General features: G+C 40.5%; 2 protein-coding genes across 7 annotated transcripts in view; one reads left to right on the top strand and one right to left on the bottom strand.

Annotated features, from left to right (window-relative positions):
• The window catches only part of LOC119649858 (calcium uniporter protein, mitochondrial), a 629,226-nt gene that overhangs the window by 587,571 nt on the left and 19,150 nt on the right, over positions 1 to 22,505 (top strand). The gene's annotated exons all lie outside the window — the stretch shown is intronic.
• LOC119649859 lies at positions 3,747 to 9,907 on the bottom strand. 2 transcript variants are annotated; one of them, XM_038052228.1, is made up of 2 exons: positions 9,853 to 9,907; positions 3,747 to 4,628 (listed from the first exon to the last, which is right to left on the bottom strand). In XM_038052228.1, exon 2 carries the CDS (start codon positions 4,392 to 4,394, stop codon positions 4,002 to 4,004), a length of 393 nt encoding a protein of 130 aa, XP_037908156.1. In that variant the 5' UTR covers positions 4,395 to 4,628; positions 9,853 to 9,907; the 3' UTR covers positions 3,747 to 4,001. The 2 variants fall into 2 exon arrangements, with proteins under 2 accessions (XP_037908156.1, XP_037908154.1); XM_038052226.1 differs by having other exon boundaries at positions 3,747 to 4,515; positions 9,853 to 9,895.

Below are 22,505 nucleotides of genomic sequence, written 5' to 3'. Positions count from 1 at the left end.
GAATGCCAGCAGAAACATAAGGAAACGGCTATGCACCCTACGCTTACGAGCCAGTTTCCAAAATATAACCCTCATTAACGTCTACACTCTTAAAGAATCGGAAAAGAATAACTTGCTCCAGTAGCGGAAAACCTTCAAACCCTGTTCAGGTATATGAAAATCATCATCATCATCAATGGCGCAACAACCGGTATCCGGTCTAGGCCTGCCTTAATAAGGAACTCCTGACATCCCGATTTTGCGCCGAGGTCCACCAATTAGATATCCCTAAAAGCTGTCTGGCATCCTGACCTACGCCATCACTCCATCTCAGGCAGGGTCTGCCTCGTCTTCTTTTTCTACCATAGATATTGCCCTTATAGACTTTCCGGGTGGGATCATCCTCATCCATACGGATTAAGTGACCCGCCCACCGTAACCTATTGACCCGAATTTTATCCACAACCTGACGGTCATGGTATCTACGATAACGTCGCTATGTAGGCTACGGAATCGTCCATCCTCATGTAGGGGTCCAAAAATTCTTCGGAGGATTCTTCTCTAGAACGCGGCGAAGAGTTCCCAATTTTTCTTGCTAAGAACCCAAACCTCCGAGGAATACATGAGGACTTACAAGATCATTGTCTTGTACCATAAGAGCTTTGACCCTATGGTGAGACGTTTCCAGCGGAACAGTTTTTGTAAGCTGAAATAGGCTCTGTTGGCTGATAATAATCCTGCAAGGATTTCACCGCCATAGCTGTTATCGGTTGTGATTTTCGACCCTAGATAGGAGAACTTATCAACGGTCTCAAAGTTATAGTCTCCTATCTGTACTCTTCCCGTTTGACCAATGCGGTTTGATGTTGTTGGTTGGTTGGTTTTCGATGCTGACGTTGCCATCATATATTTTTTGTCTTGCCTTCATTAATGTGCAACCCAAGATCTCACGCCGCCTGCTCGATCTAGATGAAGGCAGTTTGTACGTCTCTCTTGTTCTTCCCATGATGTGGATATCGTCAGCATAGGCCAGTACTTGGGTGGACTTAAAGAGGATCGAACCCCTTGCATTTACCCCAGCATCACGGATCACTTTCTCGAGGGCCATGTTAAAGAGGACGCGAGATAGGGCATCTCCCTGTCGTAGACCGTTTTTGATGTCGAATGGTTGGTCAGGGTCAGCCTAGTCAGTATTATCAGTCTTATCATCGGGATACCGAATTCTCTCATGGCCGCGTACAATTTTACCCTGGTTATGCTATCATAGGCGGCTTTAAAGTCGGTGAATAGATGGTGCGACTGATATCCATATTCCAAAAGTTTTTCCATCGCTTGCCGTAGAGAGAAAATCTGATTTGGTGCTGATTTGCCTGGTGTGAAGCCTCTTTGGTATGGGCCAATGATATTCTGGGCGTATGGGGCTATCCGGCCTAGTAAGATAGCGGAGAATATCTTATAGATGGTACTCAACAACGTGATGCCTCTATAATTGCTGCACTGTGTGATATATCCCTTTTTATGTATGAGACAAATAATGCCTCTTTGCCAATCGTCAGGCATTGATTCGCTGTCCCATACCTTGAGCACAAGTTGATGAACCACTTGGTGTCACTGGTCACCTCCATATTTAACTATTTCAGCTGTAATTCCATCGGCTCCTGGCGACTTATGATTTTTAAGCCGATGAATTGCACGAACTGTTTCTCCTATACTTGGGGGGCCTTCAACTCGTCGATGTTCTGCTGTTCAGTAGCTCATCACAGTACTCAACCCATCATTCCAATATGCCCATTCTATCAGATTTCCCTCTTTGTCTCAGCAGGATGTGCATCGAGGTGTATAAGACTTCATCCTGCTGACCTGTTGGTAAAACTTCCGCGCCTGGTGCGGTTGCTCCCTGAACTTTTCCAGTTTACAGACTTGTTGGTTCTCCCAGCCTTCCTTTTTCGTCTGTGAAGTCACATCACCGCTCGACTGAGTCCGTGGTAAGTCTGTGTGTGTGCCCGCTTTCTTTGAGAATGCAACATTACTCGGCATGCAGCACTTTTCCGTCCCGTAACTAGCTTGCATTCATCGTCAAGCCAGCCGTTCCGACTTTTTTTGCGACTGGGACCAAGTATCTTCGTGGCCGTATCAAGGATAACTTTCTTCAGGTGGTTGTGAAGATCATTTGTTGATGCTCCATCTCCAGAATCTCTGTTGACTCTGGTTATTGCGGCATTAGGTGTTGCGGAGGGCTGTATTGTGAATGGCTTCAGTATTCACTCTCACCTAATTGTCAGAGGGGATTGCAGGTGGTGTCATAATTCTAGCTCGGAGCACCAAGCCAACGAGATAGTGATCCGAGTCTATATTGGCCCCCTATATGTTCTTACATTCATCCAGGCTGAGAGGTGGGGGCGTTCAATCAACATGTGGGCAATTTGGTTGAAAGTGGTCCCATCTGGAGAGAGCTATGTATGTTTGTGGACCGCTTTCCGCACAAACCCGGTACTTCCAACTACCATTTCGCGCGGCACTGCTAAGTGAATAATGTGCAGTCCGTTATCATTGGTATCCCTATGTAACGTATGCGAGCCGACGTATCGCCTGAATATGGGATCCGTCCCTACTTGACTGTTGAAATCTCCAAATATGATTTTGATATTATACTTGGACAGGCTTCGAGGGTCCGCTCAACTGACTCGTAGAAGGTATCCTTCTCCGACTCTGCAGTCTCCTCTGTAGGGGTGTGAACTGTAATGAGGCTTTTATTTCTAAACTTGCCTCGCAAACGCTGCCTTTCGCTTATATTTTCAAAGCTGATAACAGCAGGTTTCATTTTTTAGCTGACTAAAAAACCTACTCCGAGCACATAGTTTACTGGATGGCCATTATAATATATGGTATAGCGGCTTTTCTCCAGGAAACCGGTCATCGCATCTCTTGCAACGCTGTTACATCAGCCCTATATTGGAACAGGGTATCAGCTAGCTGCTCAGCAGCATTCGGTCTGTACAGGAAGCGCACGTTCCATATGAAAATGTGCAAATCGTTTATCTGTTGTCGTTGCCGGGTTCGTCGTTTTGAAATCCATCCTGTCCGAGGCTCCTTCCTTGACTTCGTAACATCGGTTTTCCGTGTAAAGTTGCCAGCCCTACCCAACCCCCAACCTGAAGGACCACTTAGTACCTTTCGTCCCCTAGTATAGGTAGTATAGGTCCCAAGGCAAAACGTGGATTGGTACTCACAATGGAGCATAAAACCTGGGAAACGCCTGCTGAACCAACACCAACACCTCTACTACCAAACCCTATCTCCACCTCCACGTGGTAATCGCTGGGAGTTCTTTCCTTGTGAAAAGCTACAGGCGGAGAACGATGAAAGCGAGCCTCCTGCGCCTAAAAACGGGACAAAATGTACCAAAATGTACAAAATGACAACCCTACACGGAAAATCGATGTTACGAAGCCACGAAAGGAACCACGGACAGGATGGATCTTACAACGACGAACCCGGCAACGACAACGGATTAAAGATTTGCGCATTTGCTCATGGAACATGAGTTAACAAATAACAGTTAACAAATGGGTTAACAAATGAAACGATATTTGTTTTATACTTTTTTATTCATTCACGAGGGCCAGAGTGCTTACGCTCTGGTAGTACTCGAGGAACTGCTGATCTCCGTTTCTACACCTCCTTAAATACTACGTCTTATTTACTAATGAGTCGACAGGGAAATATACAACACATATTTCCTTGCGACCCATGGTTCTTATCTTTAACACAGGGAAACTATACAAAACATGTTTCCCTATGACCTGTGATCTTAATTACTATATGGGTTCAGACTTTTATTACCCATGGTGATAATGTTCCTAGAAGGTCGGGGATTTATTTATCTAATGGGATACTATTCCAGGAAGGTCGGAGATTTATTTACCTAATGGGATATTATTCCAGGAAGGACTACAGACATTGTTATCTATTGAATTGCAGATGGTTGGCATCTGCTTCGTCGACTATGACTACTCCCCCTCTTAAGCAGATTCATCCCGAATCTGTTGCAAGTTGGTATTGATGGTTTTCAGGATGAGCTGCATTCTCTCGTCGTTGTTGAATTGGACTGGGGGTATGATGACCTCATGATTCTCGCGGCGCTTGTACCTGCAGTAGCACACTGATCCCGTCATTGTCAACATTGTGAATCCGAAAATAGCAGCTGCAAGCCAGTTACTTGTTTTTTTTTTTTGTTTTTTGTTGTTTGCTTCAAACTGGTCTGTCATTTGATCGATCTTTTGTAAATTCTTTAGGTTGAAAACGCTCGGTGTCTGTGGTTCCATTGTCGGCTTCCTGGATGTCACTGGATATAGCGTGACATTTATGTGTACGTCATTCGAGTGAATAAGGAGGAAAGTTCCGTTAGTAGTCATCTCGCTACCGTTCTCGATGATCCTTGCATTGTTGTCGTTGATGAGTATTGTATTCTCGTCGATTTGTACAATTGGTGAAATGTGGTGGGCTGTCGTGGTGTTGCACGTGGCTGTGGCGTTACTGAAAATCTGCACTAAACAGTGGTCGAAGGGATACTTCTGCCAGATAGATAAACTTAAGGCTTCTTTGCAATTTCTTAATGCTTGGTTTCCTGACTCACACGTAGAGATATGCTGATTAAGCAGATTTAGAATAGTATTATTATGAACTACGGGAGAAATTTTTACTAATGGACAGATTTCCTCAATTTTTAGAATTTTAATTAAATATTTTAATATGCTTTCGTCGGAATAGACTTTAACTTGTGAGGCTGTCATTAAATCATTTAGATTAATAACGTTTTGAATTAATCAAATCTCTTATTTCATAATTTGCTAAAATAATAGGATTTACAATGTTTAAGCGTGCAAAAGTAACCGAGTAGACGACATTATCTAATAGACCTATTGCTCTTTCATTTCTTATTGAGATTAGTTGAAATAGGCTGGATCTTGCAGAATTTTCCACCCTAATGGAATTACGTTGAATCGTATTAATTTGAGTGGTTAATTCGTTAATTTTTGCATTGAGTTCTGTATTGGTCTCAATTTGTTGATTTTCCGCTATAAGCAATCTAGATTGTTTTTCTTGAAGTATTGTCCAGTCACTATGATCAGGAGTGCCAGTAATAAATTTCAATGCAGAGCCTATGAAATCAATTGATCTTTTTTGTTTGTGGAATCGCAAGGAGTTTAGTAATTTCGTAATTTCGTTAAAATCAGCTTCAAGAGATGCTTTTTCTTCTTTAACTTTAAATAGCTTTTCAAAGTTCTGAATATTTTCTGTGATTACTTCGAATTCGGTTAGGTTCACGGTGTGTATTAAATAAATAAATTCTTGGTAAATCGTGACGTTACCCTTCCGGAAAGGTATATACATAGCCGTTGAGAAGTCCAATAGTCGTGCGTTGGTTGTGGTGAAGAATAGTAATCCGAAAAGATTTTTATCGAATATTATCTTTGTGAATCTTTTTGCCATCACCTACTACAGTTATCCCTAAATCTTCTTGAACAATCTTCTTTACGTATCTCCTAGTCAGTTTTGTTCCTCGCCGTTTGTCTATTCTAACAAATATTTCTTGACCGGCGTGGAATTCACGGGATACCCGTTTCTTATTCTGGATTTGACATTGTTTCTCTTGAGCTTTCTGGAGGAGATATCTTACTTCCTTAATTTCCTTTTCAGGTAGGGAAAATAAGACGTCTACAGGTCTTCTTTTAATTACGGAGTGAATTGAACCATTATATTTGATGGCGGCTGTTAATATTATTTCCTCAGTGTCATCGGTGTGGTTCTCCATATTCAAAGTTCTCGAAATTTCAGCAAGTGTTGAATGGAATCTCTCTATTTGACCATTACTTACGCTATGCATTGCAGGTACGGTATAGTGAGATAAGTTGAACTTGTTTTTAATCAGAGATTCGATAGTTTGAGAACAGAATGAAGGTTCATTGTCAGTAACCAGTATTCTTGGTTTCCTAAAAAATCCAATAATCTTGAGTAGAACATTCTTTGTATCGACTATGCACCGAGAGGATATACGTTCTACAATGGCAAACTTAGAGAACTTGTCGATACATGTGATAAAGTAAAGACCATTTGTGTTAAAAATATCCACGTGCAAGATCTCACCAGGGTAGTTGGGGATTGGAGTAGGAGTCAACATCTCTTTCTTCGGATGTCTTGCATACTTTCCTTGCGCACAAATAGCACATTTTCCCACGAAAGCCTTAATTTTCTGCCTAAGCTTGGGAAAGAAATAGCTATCTAAAATTTGCTGGTAGTTCTCGTTTGCTGAACGGTGTGCTCTTTCATGCTCTATAGCTATGATTTCCACTTGATCGTTACTATTGAGAAGATCAATAACGAATTTAGTAGTGTGCCTAAATCGGACTGATGGAAATAGTTCCACTAATTCGTTTTGGATTTTTCCGAGCACATCAAGCAGACAATAAATTCCGTTTACAATATTATAGTTAATTACATTTTTAAGAACCATATATAATGAATGAAAATCCTTAAATTGAATATCGTGTCGGAGATAGCCGGCGAACGGTGCTGCCGTTTTTATTTCGGTTGATTCTGCCAGTGATAAAAATATTTGGTTTCTGAAACTATTTATCGGTTTATACACGGTCCGTATGTACTGAGTAAAAGATACTTCACTGTTTGTGCAAGTTCTCCCAGTGGAATTACCGTTGCTGAGATGTTGAATGTACTGACGAGATAGAGCGTCTGCTACGACATTACTATTGCCAGGTTTGTAAAAAATTTTTGGTGAAAATTCCTCAATGAAACTTCTCCAACGTTTAAGTTTTGTGTTTGGATTACGGTCGGAAATGGAGAATGTAAGCGGTTGGTGATCGGTAAATATTGTGAGATCACTAACGCCATATAAGTAGTTCCGTAACGTTTGAAGTGCCCATACTATAGCCAACATTTCTCGTTCATTAGTTGCATAATTTTCTTCAGTAGTACTAAGGGTGCGAGATATGAAAGTAATTGGTTTTCTGTTCTGCGAAAGAACTGCGCCTATAGCTACTGAAGATGCGTCAGTAGTCAGTTCGAATGGCTTTCTAAAATCCGGGAAAAGGAGGGTTACATCTTCAGATACCAGGATTTTTTTTAATTTATTGAAAGCTTCTCTAGCCGTTGAGGACAACGCTATTTTTCTATTTTTGGATTGGTTGGTGCCAATATTTCCATTATCGCCTCGTAATATTTCCGTTAACGGTTTGGCAATTGAAGCGTAGTTTTTTATAAATCGTCTATAGTAGCCGGACAGGCCTAAAAACGATCTTAGGGAACACAAAGTGGTTGGCTCCTCATACTGAAGAATTGCTTGAACTTTATCAACAGATGTTTTCAGTCCGTCCTGACATACTGTGAAACCAAGAAAATCTATACTGCTTTTAAAGAATGTTGATTTTTCCACTGCGATTTTCATATTAGCGTTAAGCAATTTTTTTAAAATAATGTCAATATCTTCAATGTGTTTTTCCGCATTTTCTGAGAAGATTATAACATCATCGATATAAACGTGACAACGTACACCTATTTCGCCACGTAATATATCATCAATTGCTCTTTGGAATATTGCAGGAGCATTTTTCAATCCAAATAGAAGTCGGCAAAATTCATACTTCCCATTGTTGACTGAAAAAGCTGTTTTCTCACGATCTTTCTCTGCTAAGAGTATTTGATGAAAACCAGATTTCAAATCTACAGTAGTGAAATATTTAGCCTTTCCAAGGTTAGCTAGAATTACTGAAATATCTGGTATTGGGTATCGATCGGAAATAGTTTTATCGTTCAGCTTACGAAAGTCGATAACTAACCGTTGTTTCTGATTTCCTGATTCGTCGAGACCTTTTTTATTCACTACCCATACAGGGCTGTTATAGGGTGATCGGCTTTTGCGTATGATACCAGCTTGTAACATGGAGTCAATTTAGTTCTCAACAAATTGTTTTGCGGACATTTGATATGGGTATGTTCGACAATAAATGGGTTCACTAATCGTAGTTCTAATGGTAGCCACTACTGCCGTATTGTATGGTAGAGCTTCGTTTGGATCAGCAAAAACGTTAGAATTACATCTCAAGATTGATCTGAATTCCGAACGAACCTCTTCAGGAATTTTACTATAATCCATCTTCAAGGTATTTACCTGAGCACACTCCATAAAGGAAAGAGGTTCCACGCCATTTTGGTGTCTGATACAGCTTGAACCTGTACCAACAGTAGCGCTGATTTCCTTAAGGAAGTCATAACCCAATATTCCGTCAAAGTCAACCAGGTTCGGTAGAATGAAAAATTCGGATTCCTGTCCTAGAATGTGAATGGTGCATTTTTTTGAAATTTTGGTTGACCCATTAATTGATGAAACATAAAATGGATTCTGTACCGGTCTAATAGATTTCAAAAATGAAAGTTCTTTGATGTAATTCTTTGCAGCTCCAGTATCAATAAGTACCTTCAACCTTTTTCCATTAGCTGCTGTTTTCACAATAAAAGGTAGTCGAGAGCTAGTGTTCAATAAATGAAGTTGGTCAGTAACATTTGAATGTTGTTCATCATCTGAAACATTAGGATAATTCTGAGCTGACTTTGATCCATATTTCTGTGCACTATAATTGGTACGTTGTGATCTCTTATGCCTTGTCGGGAAAAATTTGTCACTTGGTTTTGGTGGAACACTCTATTTGGTCCACTTGTATTAAAATTTGGTCGGTGAGTCGTCGAATACCTGTTCTGAGTTCTTTTAGAATTTGATACATTATTGAATCTCGAAAATGATGGATCTATATCCATAGGCTCGGGAGGAGGTAAAATCTGTTTCTTTGTTTGGGACTCTACCTTGTACTGTGGAAAATGTTTGCGAGTCATTGGATTGAAAGTTTTTCGTTCAGCGAATGCACTAGCAAAAGCTGACCTTTCTTGGTTCATTTCCAATTCTTGAGCCAACGCTAAAGCACTAGGAAGATCTACGGGTCTGCTGGAAAACAGTATATCGCTTAATGGGCGATTCAATCCAGATACAAATACACGCAGTGCGTCGCTCCTGTATTTTTCATTCAGCAATTGCAATGCTTCCTGGTTCTCGGAATATTGCATTAACGCTTTGTTTGTTATGAGAGTGAGCTGTTTTTCCACGGTATCGTAATACTTTACTATAGATAATTTACCCTGCCGAAGAGTTGAAAGTTCCTGCTCTAAGAGATGCAATGGTCTTTTATCACAATACGTATGGTCAAGTCTAACTAGAATAGCTTCAAAATTCAAAGGAGTGCCAAAGGAAGACAAGACAGTGTCGGCTGCTCCTGTAATTTTATTACGAAGAATTGCAATCGCCTGATAATGTCGATTTGATCCAACGTATCTCTCATAAGGCTTAATAGCCGCTTTGGCCGATTGTCGCCAAGAGGGGTATTTCTCAGTTATTCCTGAAAATTCTGGCACGGTTTTTACAACGTCCAGCGCAATTTCACATGGAATAGCGTCATTAATTTGTACATCTTCGTACTTTTTTACTTCTTTAGAAGGAATAGCAGAATGAAATTGGGAAGATAATTCATTTTTTTGCGATTGGAGTGCATACTGAAGTCGCGTTTCTAAGGCGGCATCTGCTTCCGCTGAAATCTTTTGACTTTCAATGGCTAATGCATTGATTTGCCCTTGCACTTCAAATTGCATTTTAGATACAATCTCGGTAGTGATTCGGGTTATAAGGTCAGTAATGGCATCTGCGCGCAGTGACATTTTTTCGAAGTTTACGAAATTTCAAAAGAGAATAGAGAAATAAGAGCAAAGTAGATAATATTAGCTACAAGGTTTTACAAAAAAAAAATTACTTACAGGATTAACATCGACGTATTTTCACAGGTAACTATAACTAACACTTAACTGTCTCAATTGCTCGCCAGAATGCCACTTATCACTGCTATAACACCGTGCAACTCGACGCGATTATTACATGTACTATACACTCTCTCTTATACCGGCTAAAACTTTGCCGTGAAAAAATTAATCAAGGAATAGGATAGGTTCAAATCCTTTGTTGGGCGCCAGTTAACAAATAACAGTTGACAAATGGGTTAACAAATGAAACGATATTTGTTTTATACTTTTTTATTCATTCACGAGGGCCAGAGTGCTTACGCTCTGGTAGTACTCGAGGAACTGCTGATCTCCGTTTCTACACCTCCTTAAATACTACGTCTTATTTACTAATGAGTCGACAGGGAAATATACAACACATATTTCCTTGTGACCCATGGTTCTTATCTTTAACACAGGGAAACTATACAAAACATGTTTCCCTATGACCTGTGATCTTAATTACTATATGGGTTCAGACTTTTATTACCCATGGTGATAATGTTCCTGGAAGGTCGGGGATTTATTTATCTAATGGGATACTATTCCAGGAAGGTCGGGGATTTATTTACCTAATGGGATATTATTCCAGGAAGGACTACAGACATTGTTATCTATTGAATTGCAGATGGTTGGCATCTGCTTCGTCGACTATGACTCATGCGCTCTCTGTACAGACCGAATGCTGCTGAGCAGCTAGCTGATACCCTGTTCCAATATAAGGCTGATGTAACAGCGTTGCAAGAGATGCGATGACCGGTTTCCTGGAGAAAAGCCGCTATACCATATATTATAATGGCCATCGAGTAAACGATGTGCTCGGAGTAGGTTTCTTGGTCGGCCAAAAAATGAAACCTGCTGTTATCGGCTTTGAAAATATACGCGAAAGGCTGTGCACTCTGCGTTTGCGAGGCAAGTTTAGAAATATAACCCTCATTACAGTTCATATCCCTACAGAGGAGACTGCAGAGCCGGAGAAGGGATATCAAAATCATATTTGGAGATTTCAATAGTCAAGTAGGGATGGATCCCGTATTCAGGCGATACGTTGGCTCCCATAGCTTACATAAGGATACCAATGATAACGGATTGCGCATTATCCAGTTAGCAGTAGCGCCCGGAAAGCGATTCACAAACATACGTGGGCTTCTTTTGTCGTGTTGATTGAATGCCGCCACCTCTCAGATAGCCCTATATGCCCAGAGCATCATTGGCCCATACCAAAGAGGCTTCACTCCAGGCAAATCAGCAACAGATCAGATTTTCTCTCTACGGCAAGCGATCGAAAAACTCTTGGAATATGGATATCAGTCGCACCATCTATTCATCGACTTTAAAGCCGCCTATGATAGCATAGTCAAGGTAAAACTGTACACGGCCATGAGAGAATTCGGTATCCCGATGATAAGACTGATAAGACTGACTAGGCTGACCCAATGTGCGAGGCCAGATAAAACCATCAGGATCACTCTCAAGACCATTCGACATCAACAACGGTCTACGACAAGGGTATGCGCTATCATGCGTCCTCTTTTACCTAGCCCTTGAGAAAGTGATCTGTGATGCTGAGGTAAATGCAAGAGGTACGATCCTCTTTAAGTCCACCCAACTACTGGCCTATGCTGAAGATATCGACATTATGGGAAGAACGACCCGAGACGTACAAACTGCTCAGATCATCCAGATCGAGCAGGCGGCGATTAGCGCGAGATCTTGGGCTGCACATCAATGAAGGCAAGGCAAAATATATGGTGGCAACGTCAGCACCGAAAACCAACCAACCAACAACATCAAATCACACTGTTCAAACGGGAAGAGTACAGATAGGAGACTATAACTTTGAGACCGTTGATAAGTTCTCCTATCTAGGGTCGAAAATCACAACCGATAGCAGCTACGATGATGAAATCCGCGCACGGTTGTTGTCAGCCAACCGAGCCTATTTCAGCTTACAAAAACTGTTCCGCTCGAAACGTCTCACCATAGGGTCAAAGCTCTTACGGTACAAGACAATGATCTTGCCAGTCCTTATGTATTCCTCGGAGGCTTGGGTTCTTATCGAGAAGAAATACGAATTCTTGGCCGCGTTCGAGAGAAGAATCCTCCGAAGAATTTTTGGACCCCTACATGAGGATGGATGATTCCGTAGCCTACATAACGACGAAATCTATGAGCGATATCATGACCGTCCGGTTGTGGATAAAATCCGGCTCAATAGGTTACGGTGGGCGGGTCACTTGATCCGTATGGATGAGAATGATCCCTGGAAAGTCTATCAGGACAATATCTCTGGTAGAAAAAGAAGACGAGGCAGACCCTGCGTAAGATGGGGCGACGGCGTAGGTCAGGATGCCAGACAGCTTTTAGAGATATCGAATTGGTGGACCTCGGCACAAAATCGGGATGTCAGGAGTTCCTTATTAAGGCAGGCCTAGACCGGATATCGGTTGTTGATGATGATGAGTAGAGCTGTTGGTGTTGATTCAGCAGGTGTTTCCCAGGTTTTATGCTCCATCGTGGATACTAATCAATATTTCGTCCTGGGACCTATACTACCCTTTACTATACTATATTTGACCTCAGTCACCAAAAAATTGGAAATAATTACTGAATAGCAATGGAACGGAAGAATGCTGCATATCGACCAATTCAGCAATCACAAACATCGTGGTCATCCGGTCAAAGAAACTAACATTCTTGTAAGTCGAGCTGAGAAGCGATTTCACAAACAGAAAATGGAAGCCTGGGAGAATCAATAGGTCTGTGAAATCGTGAAGTACAGGGAACAGTGGCACGAGTCGTGAAAGTTTTGCCAACAAGTCAGCAGGATGAAGCCATATACACCTCGATGCTCATCCTATCGAGACAAAGTGGGGAATCTGAGTTCTAACCGCATGCGGATGTTAGAGCGCCGGTGTGAGTATTTTGATGAGCTGCTCAACAACTTGAATATCGACGAGTTGGAGACCCCCTCAAATGAAGTCAGTGCAATTCATAGACTTAAGAATTATAAGTTGAGAGGGGCCGATGGAAGTACAAGTAAATTAGGAAAATATGGACAGAACCAACTTCTAAGCGGTTTACCAATTTACGTCTGGTGCAGAAACAGGGTGAGCAACCTGGGATGGGATTGATACCACGGAAACGACCGCCTTGCAACGTTACATTGCCCGTTTCATACATAAAAAGGGATATTTCTCAATGCAGGAATTATTACAGTATTGCGTTTTTGAGTACCATCTATAAAATATTTCCCACTATCTTGCTTAGCCAGATAACACCATGCACCCGAAACATAATTGGTTCTTATCAAAAAAGCTTCACTCCACACAAGTCTGCAACAGATCAGATTTTTTTTCTGCGTCAGTCGATGGACTTCAAGCGCGCCTATGGTACTAGAGGTATTACTGACTAGGCTGGCCCTGGCCAATTTACGAGGAGAGATAAAACCATCACTCTCGAAACATTTCATCATTAACAACGGTCCAAAACAAAGCGATGCTCTATCGTGCATCCTCTTTAATCTGCTATTAAAAAAACTGATCCGCGACGCTGATCTAAATGCCAGAAGCAGTATCCTCTACAAGTCTACCCTACTACTGGTGACGACATTGTTTCGGAGTTTGCCCAAAGCATTGTGATAGTATTTCCTATTTCTGCTCAGTTGTAAGCTGCGTCCAATCAATAGGAATCGCTTGTAATTCCACCAGCTCAGCAGCTTTCAAGGAAGACCCTCCTAATTGGAAAGTATTACCTTTTTCCGGCTGGCGGAAAACCTGAAATTGTTCCTTGATTCAATAGTAAGCTCGAACACAAACACATAGTGCTTCTACGTTAATCAAACTTATTACGCTTTCCTCGAAAATACTTAACAAAATCTTCTTTAATCTTACTGTTATTACTAGTTCCGCGGAATCCTATCTTCAGCAAAGATACCACTGGCTCCGTGCGCTGCTCGCATCATCTCAAAAATACATGAAAATCAAACCTCCGTATGCTACCTGCTTGTTTACAATCTGCCCGTAGCTTTGCGGAATTTAACAATTCCATTGTTGATATTTTTAATAAAACAACCGCTACTGCAGTTTACACCGAAGATCCAAGGCTAAAGTATACGAGCACCTGGACAGGATGAGCCATGATCGTGTGCACGACACTGTTTATAGTCGTCTGGATTGGCAAATTCTCTTAAATAAGCATAATAGGAAGAGCACCCCGATATGCAAAAGCTTCACCCACTTACTTTATAAGAAAATCCTTTGCTAAGACATCTGAGATTTCAGTTCCCTCTATGCCACAGTGACCAGATTCTCACAGTGGCTCCATCACATTCAATCTAGATATAAAGTTGAAACCAGTTCTACATTCCTGAATAATATTTGAGGTAATCAGGGACTATTCAAAGCCCTAAAGGCTGCTTGACAATCACTACAGATCCTAATGTCGTTTTCATCCAAAAGAGTCCTGTTTCCCAAACTTGTTCTGTTCTTGAGCCATCGTTGTAGAATATCTCATGCCATGCCATTCTTTGACCGTTTATATAACTTCAAACCTCCTATCAAATAGATGTGTGATATCCGAGGGCCAAAATCCAGTACAAGAACTGGATTCAGTTCTTCTAATATCTAATCCAATACTCTATGCTCTTCGTGTCCGCTATTTCCCCATACATATTAACGAAATATTCTATGACCAGCCTTCATTATAGTGCTCTGAATATAAACATCCAAGCATTTAAAATTGAGTAGTCCATCTAAAGCTGCGGAGCAAACTGCTCATGCACTGATAATGCCCAGACACATGAGATTTACTCGATACGGCTGGAGCTATCGTCACAAAATTTGGTGAGAATATGTGACCTGTGAACCGCTACACGTGGCACAATTGTGTGTAGGGTTTAATGGGGGCTCCTCATGCATGCTAAATAGGGGAGCAATTTTTTTTCACAAAATATGGTCATGTAGGATATCAAACGAAAGGGCTCAATTAGTACTTTTCTTATATTGGGTGAAACGCAGTGGTGTGAGGACTCAAAATGAATACCCCAAAAAGTGAAACAGGTCTCGTTTTCAGAACCTATTCATCCGGAGAATCTGAAAAAAATCCCTCTAAAATCTAAGCCTATAATTTGAGGCCCATTCCATTACGATACGTGCACAAAGTTCATAGTAGTATGTACCTATATTTTAGAAATTTACCGAAAACCCCCTAAGTTTCTGGCATAAACTAAATAGGAAACGGTACCAGTATAGGCGATAATATGTGTAAAACAAAACCTTATTAAAATCGATTGTCTGTCTGTCTGTCTGTCACATACACTTTTCTCCAAAACCCCCAAACCGATCCGAACGAAATTTGGTGGACAGATGGAATCCTCATAACTTTAGGTGATGTTCCCCACACACACAAACGGGGATTTAAAAAAAAAATTCACCGGCTATAGGCGTGTGGGGTATTAAATAAAAGGTCTCGATTAGTACTTTGCGAAACTAGTTTCGACGTGAATTGCCGAGTACCCGAGTAAGAGTCAAAATGTACACACAAGTGAGCAGAACTCACTTTCGGCAACTACCCAACCCAAAAATCCGGGTGTTAGGGTGGTGCGCTTAGATGATATTTGGGCCATTTCGATATCTGCTCAAATAAACTTACTAATAGTATATTACCAACTTTTAGAAATTGACTGAAAAAAATCCCCCTTAATTGCAACAGCATAGAGGACAATATCTTGCATATGGATGCAAAGTTGTAGTAGTTCAAAGTTAGCTATATCACGCGAATTAACTGCTTCTAAAGCCATGCAAATAAGATGCTGACGTCATAATTAACGAGAATAATTGACATTCGTGTGAAATATTAAAATCGCATTTATGAGGAATCTACTTCTCCCCAGCCCTTTTTAAGATTTTGTGTAAAACACTTATGTGAAATTTAAGCCTCGGAAGGTGTCCCAAACTTACTAATAATATATTACCAACTTTTAAAAATTGACTGAAAGGCCTCTTAAGTTCATCCTCACCGACATAGGAACCAGTATCGTGCATATGCATGTCAAGTTTCGTGAATATCTGGCTATTAGTGTCAAAGTTATAGCAGTTCAAACTTATCAATTTCGGGCAAATTTGCCGCATCTTAAGCCACACAAATAAGATGCTGACGTCATAATTAACGGGAATAAATCACATTCGGGTGATATATTACGATTCCATTCCTGAAGAATCTACTTCTCCCCAGCCCTTTTCAAGATTTTGTGTGACACAAAACCTTATTAGAATCGAGTCGGTGTTTTCTGTCCGTCTGTCCTTCTGTCTGTCTGAATGTCTGTCACACCCGATTTATTCGGAAACGGCTTGAGCGATTGTCACGGTAAGAGCGTGCGATCTACTGTTCCCTTTAAATGCAACAAGTGGCGCCATTTTGTATTAAGTTTATGAAAAACATAATGCACAATTTGGTCAATTTTGAAGAAAATCCAACTATTATTAACACAGTTATAAGGGGTGAAACTTTGCCATTTTTTGCGAATGTGTCTGACGTCATATGTGGATGTAGGCATATAGTATATGCGTTCTAATGAAGTTTGCAGGTAGTGTCTAATTCAGATAGATATGTTTGTACATTAAACCAGCCGTATTTAATATACGTACTATATATGTATATATGTATGCTTTTGTGCACGAAGTAAACCGGAAATAGGGGTACGAATTTATATACGTGCATCTAAATGTACAGTATTTGGAAATATGCTGTTTGTTTGTTTAGGGTGAGTATAATATCTATCTATGGCTGTAATATGTACGTATGTTTTGTAGTTTGGAAAAATATGAAGGAATAGGTTGAATTTGTAGCTGTAGAAAAATCTGCGTTGATGTTTCTTACATAAGATGAACACAAAACCTTTATATCCGAAGCACGAGCTTCCGGTATTCCGAATTGTTTGTATCTCTTGTATTAAACTCCGAGTGTGAAGGGTATGAGGTTGATTATTATCAATACAGTGCTTTCCATCAAATGATTTACTTAAAACGCTTTCTAAAAAATAGAGGGTAATGGAATTTGCAACTATCCACACACGGAACTGTCATGCACTCATCGCTCCTCACATATGGAAACACAAACCATCTATACCTGAAGCGTCAAGCTTCCGGTTTCCCGAATTGTTTTTAAGGTTTTGTGTAAAACAAAATCTTATTAAAATCGATTCAATGTCTGTCTGTCTGTCTGTCACACGCATTTTTCTCCAAAACGGCTAAACCGATCCGAACGAAATTTGGTGGACAGATGGAAACTATGAAATCCCACGCATACAGCGAGTGGCATAAATTTAGGTGGAGTTTAAAGGGGGGCTCCCCATACATGCAAAGGGGGGATTCAAAAAATTTTTTCACCGGATATAGTTGTGTAGGGTATCAAATGAAAGGTCTCGATTTGTAACAAACAAACGTCGAGCTTCCGGTTTCCCGACTTGTTTATATTTGATGTTGGTTAAATTGTTGGCATTTGCTAATAATATTAAACTCAGAGTGTGAAGCGTATGAGGTTGACTATTTCAATACAGGGCTTTCCATCGAATGATTTATTTAAGTTACTTTCTAAAAAATAGATGCCAATGGAATTTTTAACTATGTGACACGGAACTGTCAGGCTCACCGCTCCTCACATCTTCTTCATTTTCTTCAGCCTTCAGTTCACAAGCGGGGTCGGCTCGTCGTGATCGGTTTCGTCATTTTATTTTATCAACTGTCTGATCAGGATGTAATCGCGAGACCTTCAAATCCCTATCCAGTGTATCATGCGACCATTGTTTTGACCGGCTTTTTGGTTGCTTACCATTGACTTCGATGTTCTGACCAATACTGGTTGTTGAATTCTAGTTAGCGTGAATTACGTGACCACATCATCGAAAACGCCTCTCTTGCAGTTTTTCCACGATCGGTGCAAACCCATATCGATCGCGAATATTCTCATTTCAGACGTGATCAAAACGTTTCACGCCACCAGTGCAATGCAACATCTTCGTCCCCATTACCGCAAGACGCCGTTCATTGTCCTTTATAGTCAACACTCAAGCTATAGAGAGCGACAGACGGACGACATTGCAGTAAATTTTTGATTTGGGACGTGCGCTGATACGTCGATCACAAAGTTGGGGAATGCCACTTCATCCAGATGGCGTTAATGCTTGAAACATTTCATTACGCAGTTCTCCATTGGCTGGTAGCATTGACTCGAGATATTTAAATCGCTCAATTCTTTCAATGGCAGTAATCTGCCCCTCCAGATATTTAAATCGCTGAGTTCTGGCAATGGGGATAACCTGCCCAGAACTGAGCGATTTAAATATCTCGGGTCAATGCTATAAGCCAATGGAGAACTACGTTATGCTCCTCACATAGGGAAACACAAAACCTTTTATACCTGAAGCGTTAAGCTTCCGGTTTCCCGACTTGTTTATTTGTTATTGTGTTATGGGCATGACATTTTCACTACTACACTATTTACTTATATCAAAAGGACGGCATATAGTAGGCAAGGGAAGACAACATATGGAAATGAGACAAAATTCCGTGTACATAGCTTGTAGGCTGTGAGAGCTTCTTCCGTCTTTACCTCTAAATGTTTGCTCCAAAGAAACTTCTAGACTAACTTCCAGATATTTCACTATTGTACAAAATTTTTAGAAGGCAAAGTCCTGAATTTTTTGAAAGCCCATACCTGAGGTACCAACTATCAATCAAGTCAACAGTGCATTATATATTTCTACTCGCTGTTCCGAGGTTTCGATCTACAGCCATCGAAACCACGTCATCCGCAAATGATTGGGCATTTATTGGGAAATTTTGCAGTTCACATAGCTGTAAGCTGATAAGCAAACTCTACAGAAGGGGAACAGCGCATCTCCTCGAGGCAACCTTTCGCTGCTGCTAGGTGGTGATTCATACTTGCTTCAATCTTTGCGTTAGCTTCGCATAGATCCACTTAGCTAAAATATCATCGACACCATGCAGCAAGAAGACTTTGGATAGGCGCATCTCATACTCGCCTTTGAAAGTTTTTTCTCTATCTTGAGCACCAAGGAATGGAGAACACACCTTACAGTATGGTGGTGAGCACGTTGGTTTTCATCCTCGCTCAACCAGTCTCTCCAGACCTGTGGTGTAGCGTGGGTTGGGCGTAAATAGTGCTCGTAAGGTTAGTGAAAACCTGCGGGATTATATCCAGGATAGGCTTCTCAAAAGTCCCATTGCCAGCAAAAAATACTTGATGGAACGCTTTTTCGAATAATTCCATATGTCCAACGCTTGGTCGAAGCCATGCAACTGAACAGTGAAGGCTGTTAATGATGCTAAAAGTCTCCACACATAGTATTAACTAGTCATTTTTTTTCAATTTTTAGTGCCATTGTTGCCATTCTTTAGCCTTGTCATACGAAAGTAGGATTTCTTTTGTTACTCCCCCTCAACAAGGGTTTTATTTTATCATTTTTCGTTCATTTTCTTTCCATTTTATCCAACAGATTGTAAATTACGTTCTTGTAAAAAAAAAATAAAATAGATACAACTCTTTTTACCCCCTTTCACACTTATGTATTTGCGCACTGTATATATGATAACATAACATACATATATATCACTAGATTTCGTTCCATGAATTACCACCATAATTTACTCTATAGCAACATAATCCTTCATTAATCTCCATTTACCCAGTCATCAAGGATTACTTTCACTTTTTCTCGCATCCTCCTTGTGTTATTCCTAAACGTCCTTCAAATTAAATCCTCTATTGAACCTATTAACAGAATCATCGTCGAATACTTTTGCAAAAATAAAAATGATGATAGGATACCACATGACAATGAATTTATGGTATAGTCAATGGCATGCCCTTATTTGGAAGACTCTCATGAATAAATAAAATGTCCTAATTTTCTGAATCGTAGCGTCAACTTGGCAACAAGCACGAACCCGAGAACGAACACGAATAAGTCAAACCATTTAGGTTATTAGGCAACATTAATTCTGAAAACTTTTAGGAAAACCCTCCGTGTATCTATCTTTACGAACATTGACCATTTTTCTTAGGGCGGAAAAATTCACAATATAATGAAAAAAATCGGCGTGCTTTATGTCATTTGCTAATGTGGATATTTCCAGCTCAGATAGGATGTCCTTGTGCGTAATCATAAACGGTCATTGTCCATCGTCAATTTTAATAACAATCCTTTAATCAGTTTCTAAAAAAAATTATCCCGTAATGTTGATAACATCTGTCGATAGTAGGGAACTTCTTTGGTAAATTTATTTTATTTTTCAAGGAAAAAAAATTTTAATTTAATTTGAGTGCTTTAAACCTGTCTCCGTTAGATTATTTGAAAATACTAAACAAAAACTTTCATTTGATGACTCACTTCGATATAGTCATGTAAAAAAACTTATATGTCAAACCAAAAACCATTGGAAACTATTTGCGACTAGTATGCTCTTCTACTTAACTATTTTCAGAGTAGCGGGGATACATATACTGCACGTCCCTGTGGTCATCCATAGGAGCACGTACCCAAACGTGCGACTAACACTATTCTTCGTCTAAGATTGTTTATACATATGTATGATATATATCCGGGATAAAACAACAATTCCACCTAACTATCTTTATGAACAAAAATCACAAGCACCCTGGGGCTGATTACACTAACATCTAAATCACGGTTCCCTTGACAGCAGCAGCTACCACCGTTACCTGTCTTGAGTGGCATTACAAAATCACATAAAGATTTTATTGGGAGCTGATGCCAAAACAATAGGAAAATTTAGGACATATGTTGTTCACAACATTAATCTGATGCTGACTTTGCTAAGAAGTTGCCGAAGTCTCCAGCGGCATTTATTAACTTTCTCCGCGAATCTGCAGTATCACCAATTTATTGTTTTATAATTCATTATTTATCAGGAACCAGGTCTGGACGATTTTATTGACATCGTCAGCGTCACCATTTGTTATTTGAGCTCAACGAACTCACTATTGTTTACATTCGTCACTGGGCACATTATGATTCACAAAGCAACCTACGGAACCCTCTAAGTCACTATCCCACAGTAAATGACTCAACAACTGATACTTGAAACAATGTTGTGTTAATAAGAAGAAAGTTATATTGCTTACCTACTGACGTGCCACCATCGACAAATGGCGTGTTCTGAGCAGATTTCAACGGGAAAATTTGCTCATTCACTAATTCTATTATACAAGCGCTTCCAACATTTGGAGCAACTCTACCTATCAACAAGGAATGTCACCAGCACCTAACGATGTGGTAGCTGGGCTCTGGAAAATTAACTAACCCTCTGACTCAGTGAATTCTTCAGTCGAGCTACTGAGGAGGATAGGGCATATATATAAGAAGAAAGCTAATCCCGCCGAATAGTCAAATTACTGTCCAATTCAGTGGCTATCTCACTCCATGAAGTTTTTGTAGCGCATCGTCGGCAACCGCTCGACATTGTTCGAATTACTACTGGTGCACACATGCTGCGTGGTTGCCCATAGATAACATCGTGTGAAACATCGTCCTCTCTACACTGCCTTTCTGGATCTAAGAAAACTTTTAACGGCATAGCATATTTATTGATCTGGTATGTACCGCGAAAACCAAGGTTACACTGTTCTACTGTAACTCTTGTATGTCGAAGGTGTTCCGTGTTTGTATCAATATTCACCAAGAAAGTACCCTCTCGCGTCACGTGGGGCAACCAATTTTAACAGTCTACACCAATTCAACCTGTGACTGGGGTTAAAGAATACATTCAAAGTATACCCTCTTTATCGAAGTAGGCAACTAGAACAGATAGAAATTTGTGGGTTAGCAAACCGCAAATTTCGAAACTCTGTTGCTACCGAAACGGCAAGAACACCTCGGATAAGAATTGACCTTACAGATTCGATCTTTTATTTTCGAAAACAGTTATTTTATTGGAGTAAGTTAAACGCAGTTGTGCAAGCCTGCGCCACAACGAAGATTTCCCAGGAGGAGAAAGATGATTTCTATGAGCAATACATGCAGTTTTGGAGAGGCTCCCTAAAATGACTTTGAGATCGTGGTGGGTGATCTGAATGCCAAGATGCGCTCTGGTAACACTTTGCTCGGACATATGATGGGGACGCATTGTTTTAGAGATCGTAGTAACAACGGCGAAAGGTTTGCAGTGCTTTGCCGCTTCCACTACCTCGTCAAAGGCGAAAACTGCTCGACCACAATGCCAGCCATAAGGTCAGTTGAGTTTCGACTGACCGGTAACATCTAATCAGATCGACAATATCGCGATCAACAGTAAATCTAGAAGTTGTCTTCTGAATGTGATTTACCGAGTTCCAGTTTCTCCATTCGAGTCACATCGACGATGCAACAACCCGTTTTTGACATACGCTTGCCTAATTAAGGAACTCTAAAAATCGGAATTTGATCCCGTTGCCTGTGGTCTTGGGGGTCTGGAACGTCTTCTTTTTCCAGCATAGATATTACCTCTATGGAGCTTTAGAAAATATCTTATAAATGGCACTCAGCAATGCGATACTTCTAAAAGCAATACCAATTCAGTAGACCACTGCCACAGAAGTTCTAGTAATATCTG

This window comes from Hermetia illucens, chromosome 2 (assembly GCF_905115235.1).
Source record: "Hermetia illucens chromosome 2, iHerIll2.2.curated.20191125, whole genome shotgun sequence".
In the NCBI taxonomy this organism is placed as follows: Eukaryota; Metazoa; Arthropoda; class Insecta; order Diptera; family Stratiomyidae; genus Hermetia; species Hermetia illucens.
This window is presented reverse-complemented; position numbering and strand designations above follow the sequence as displayed.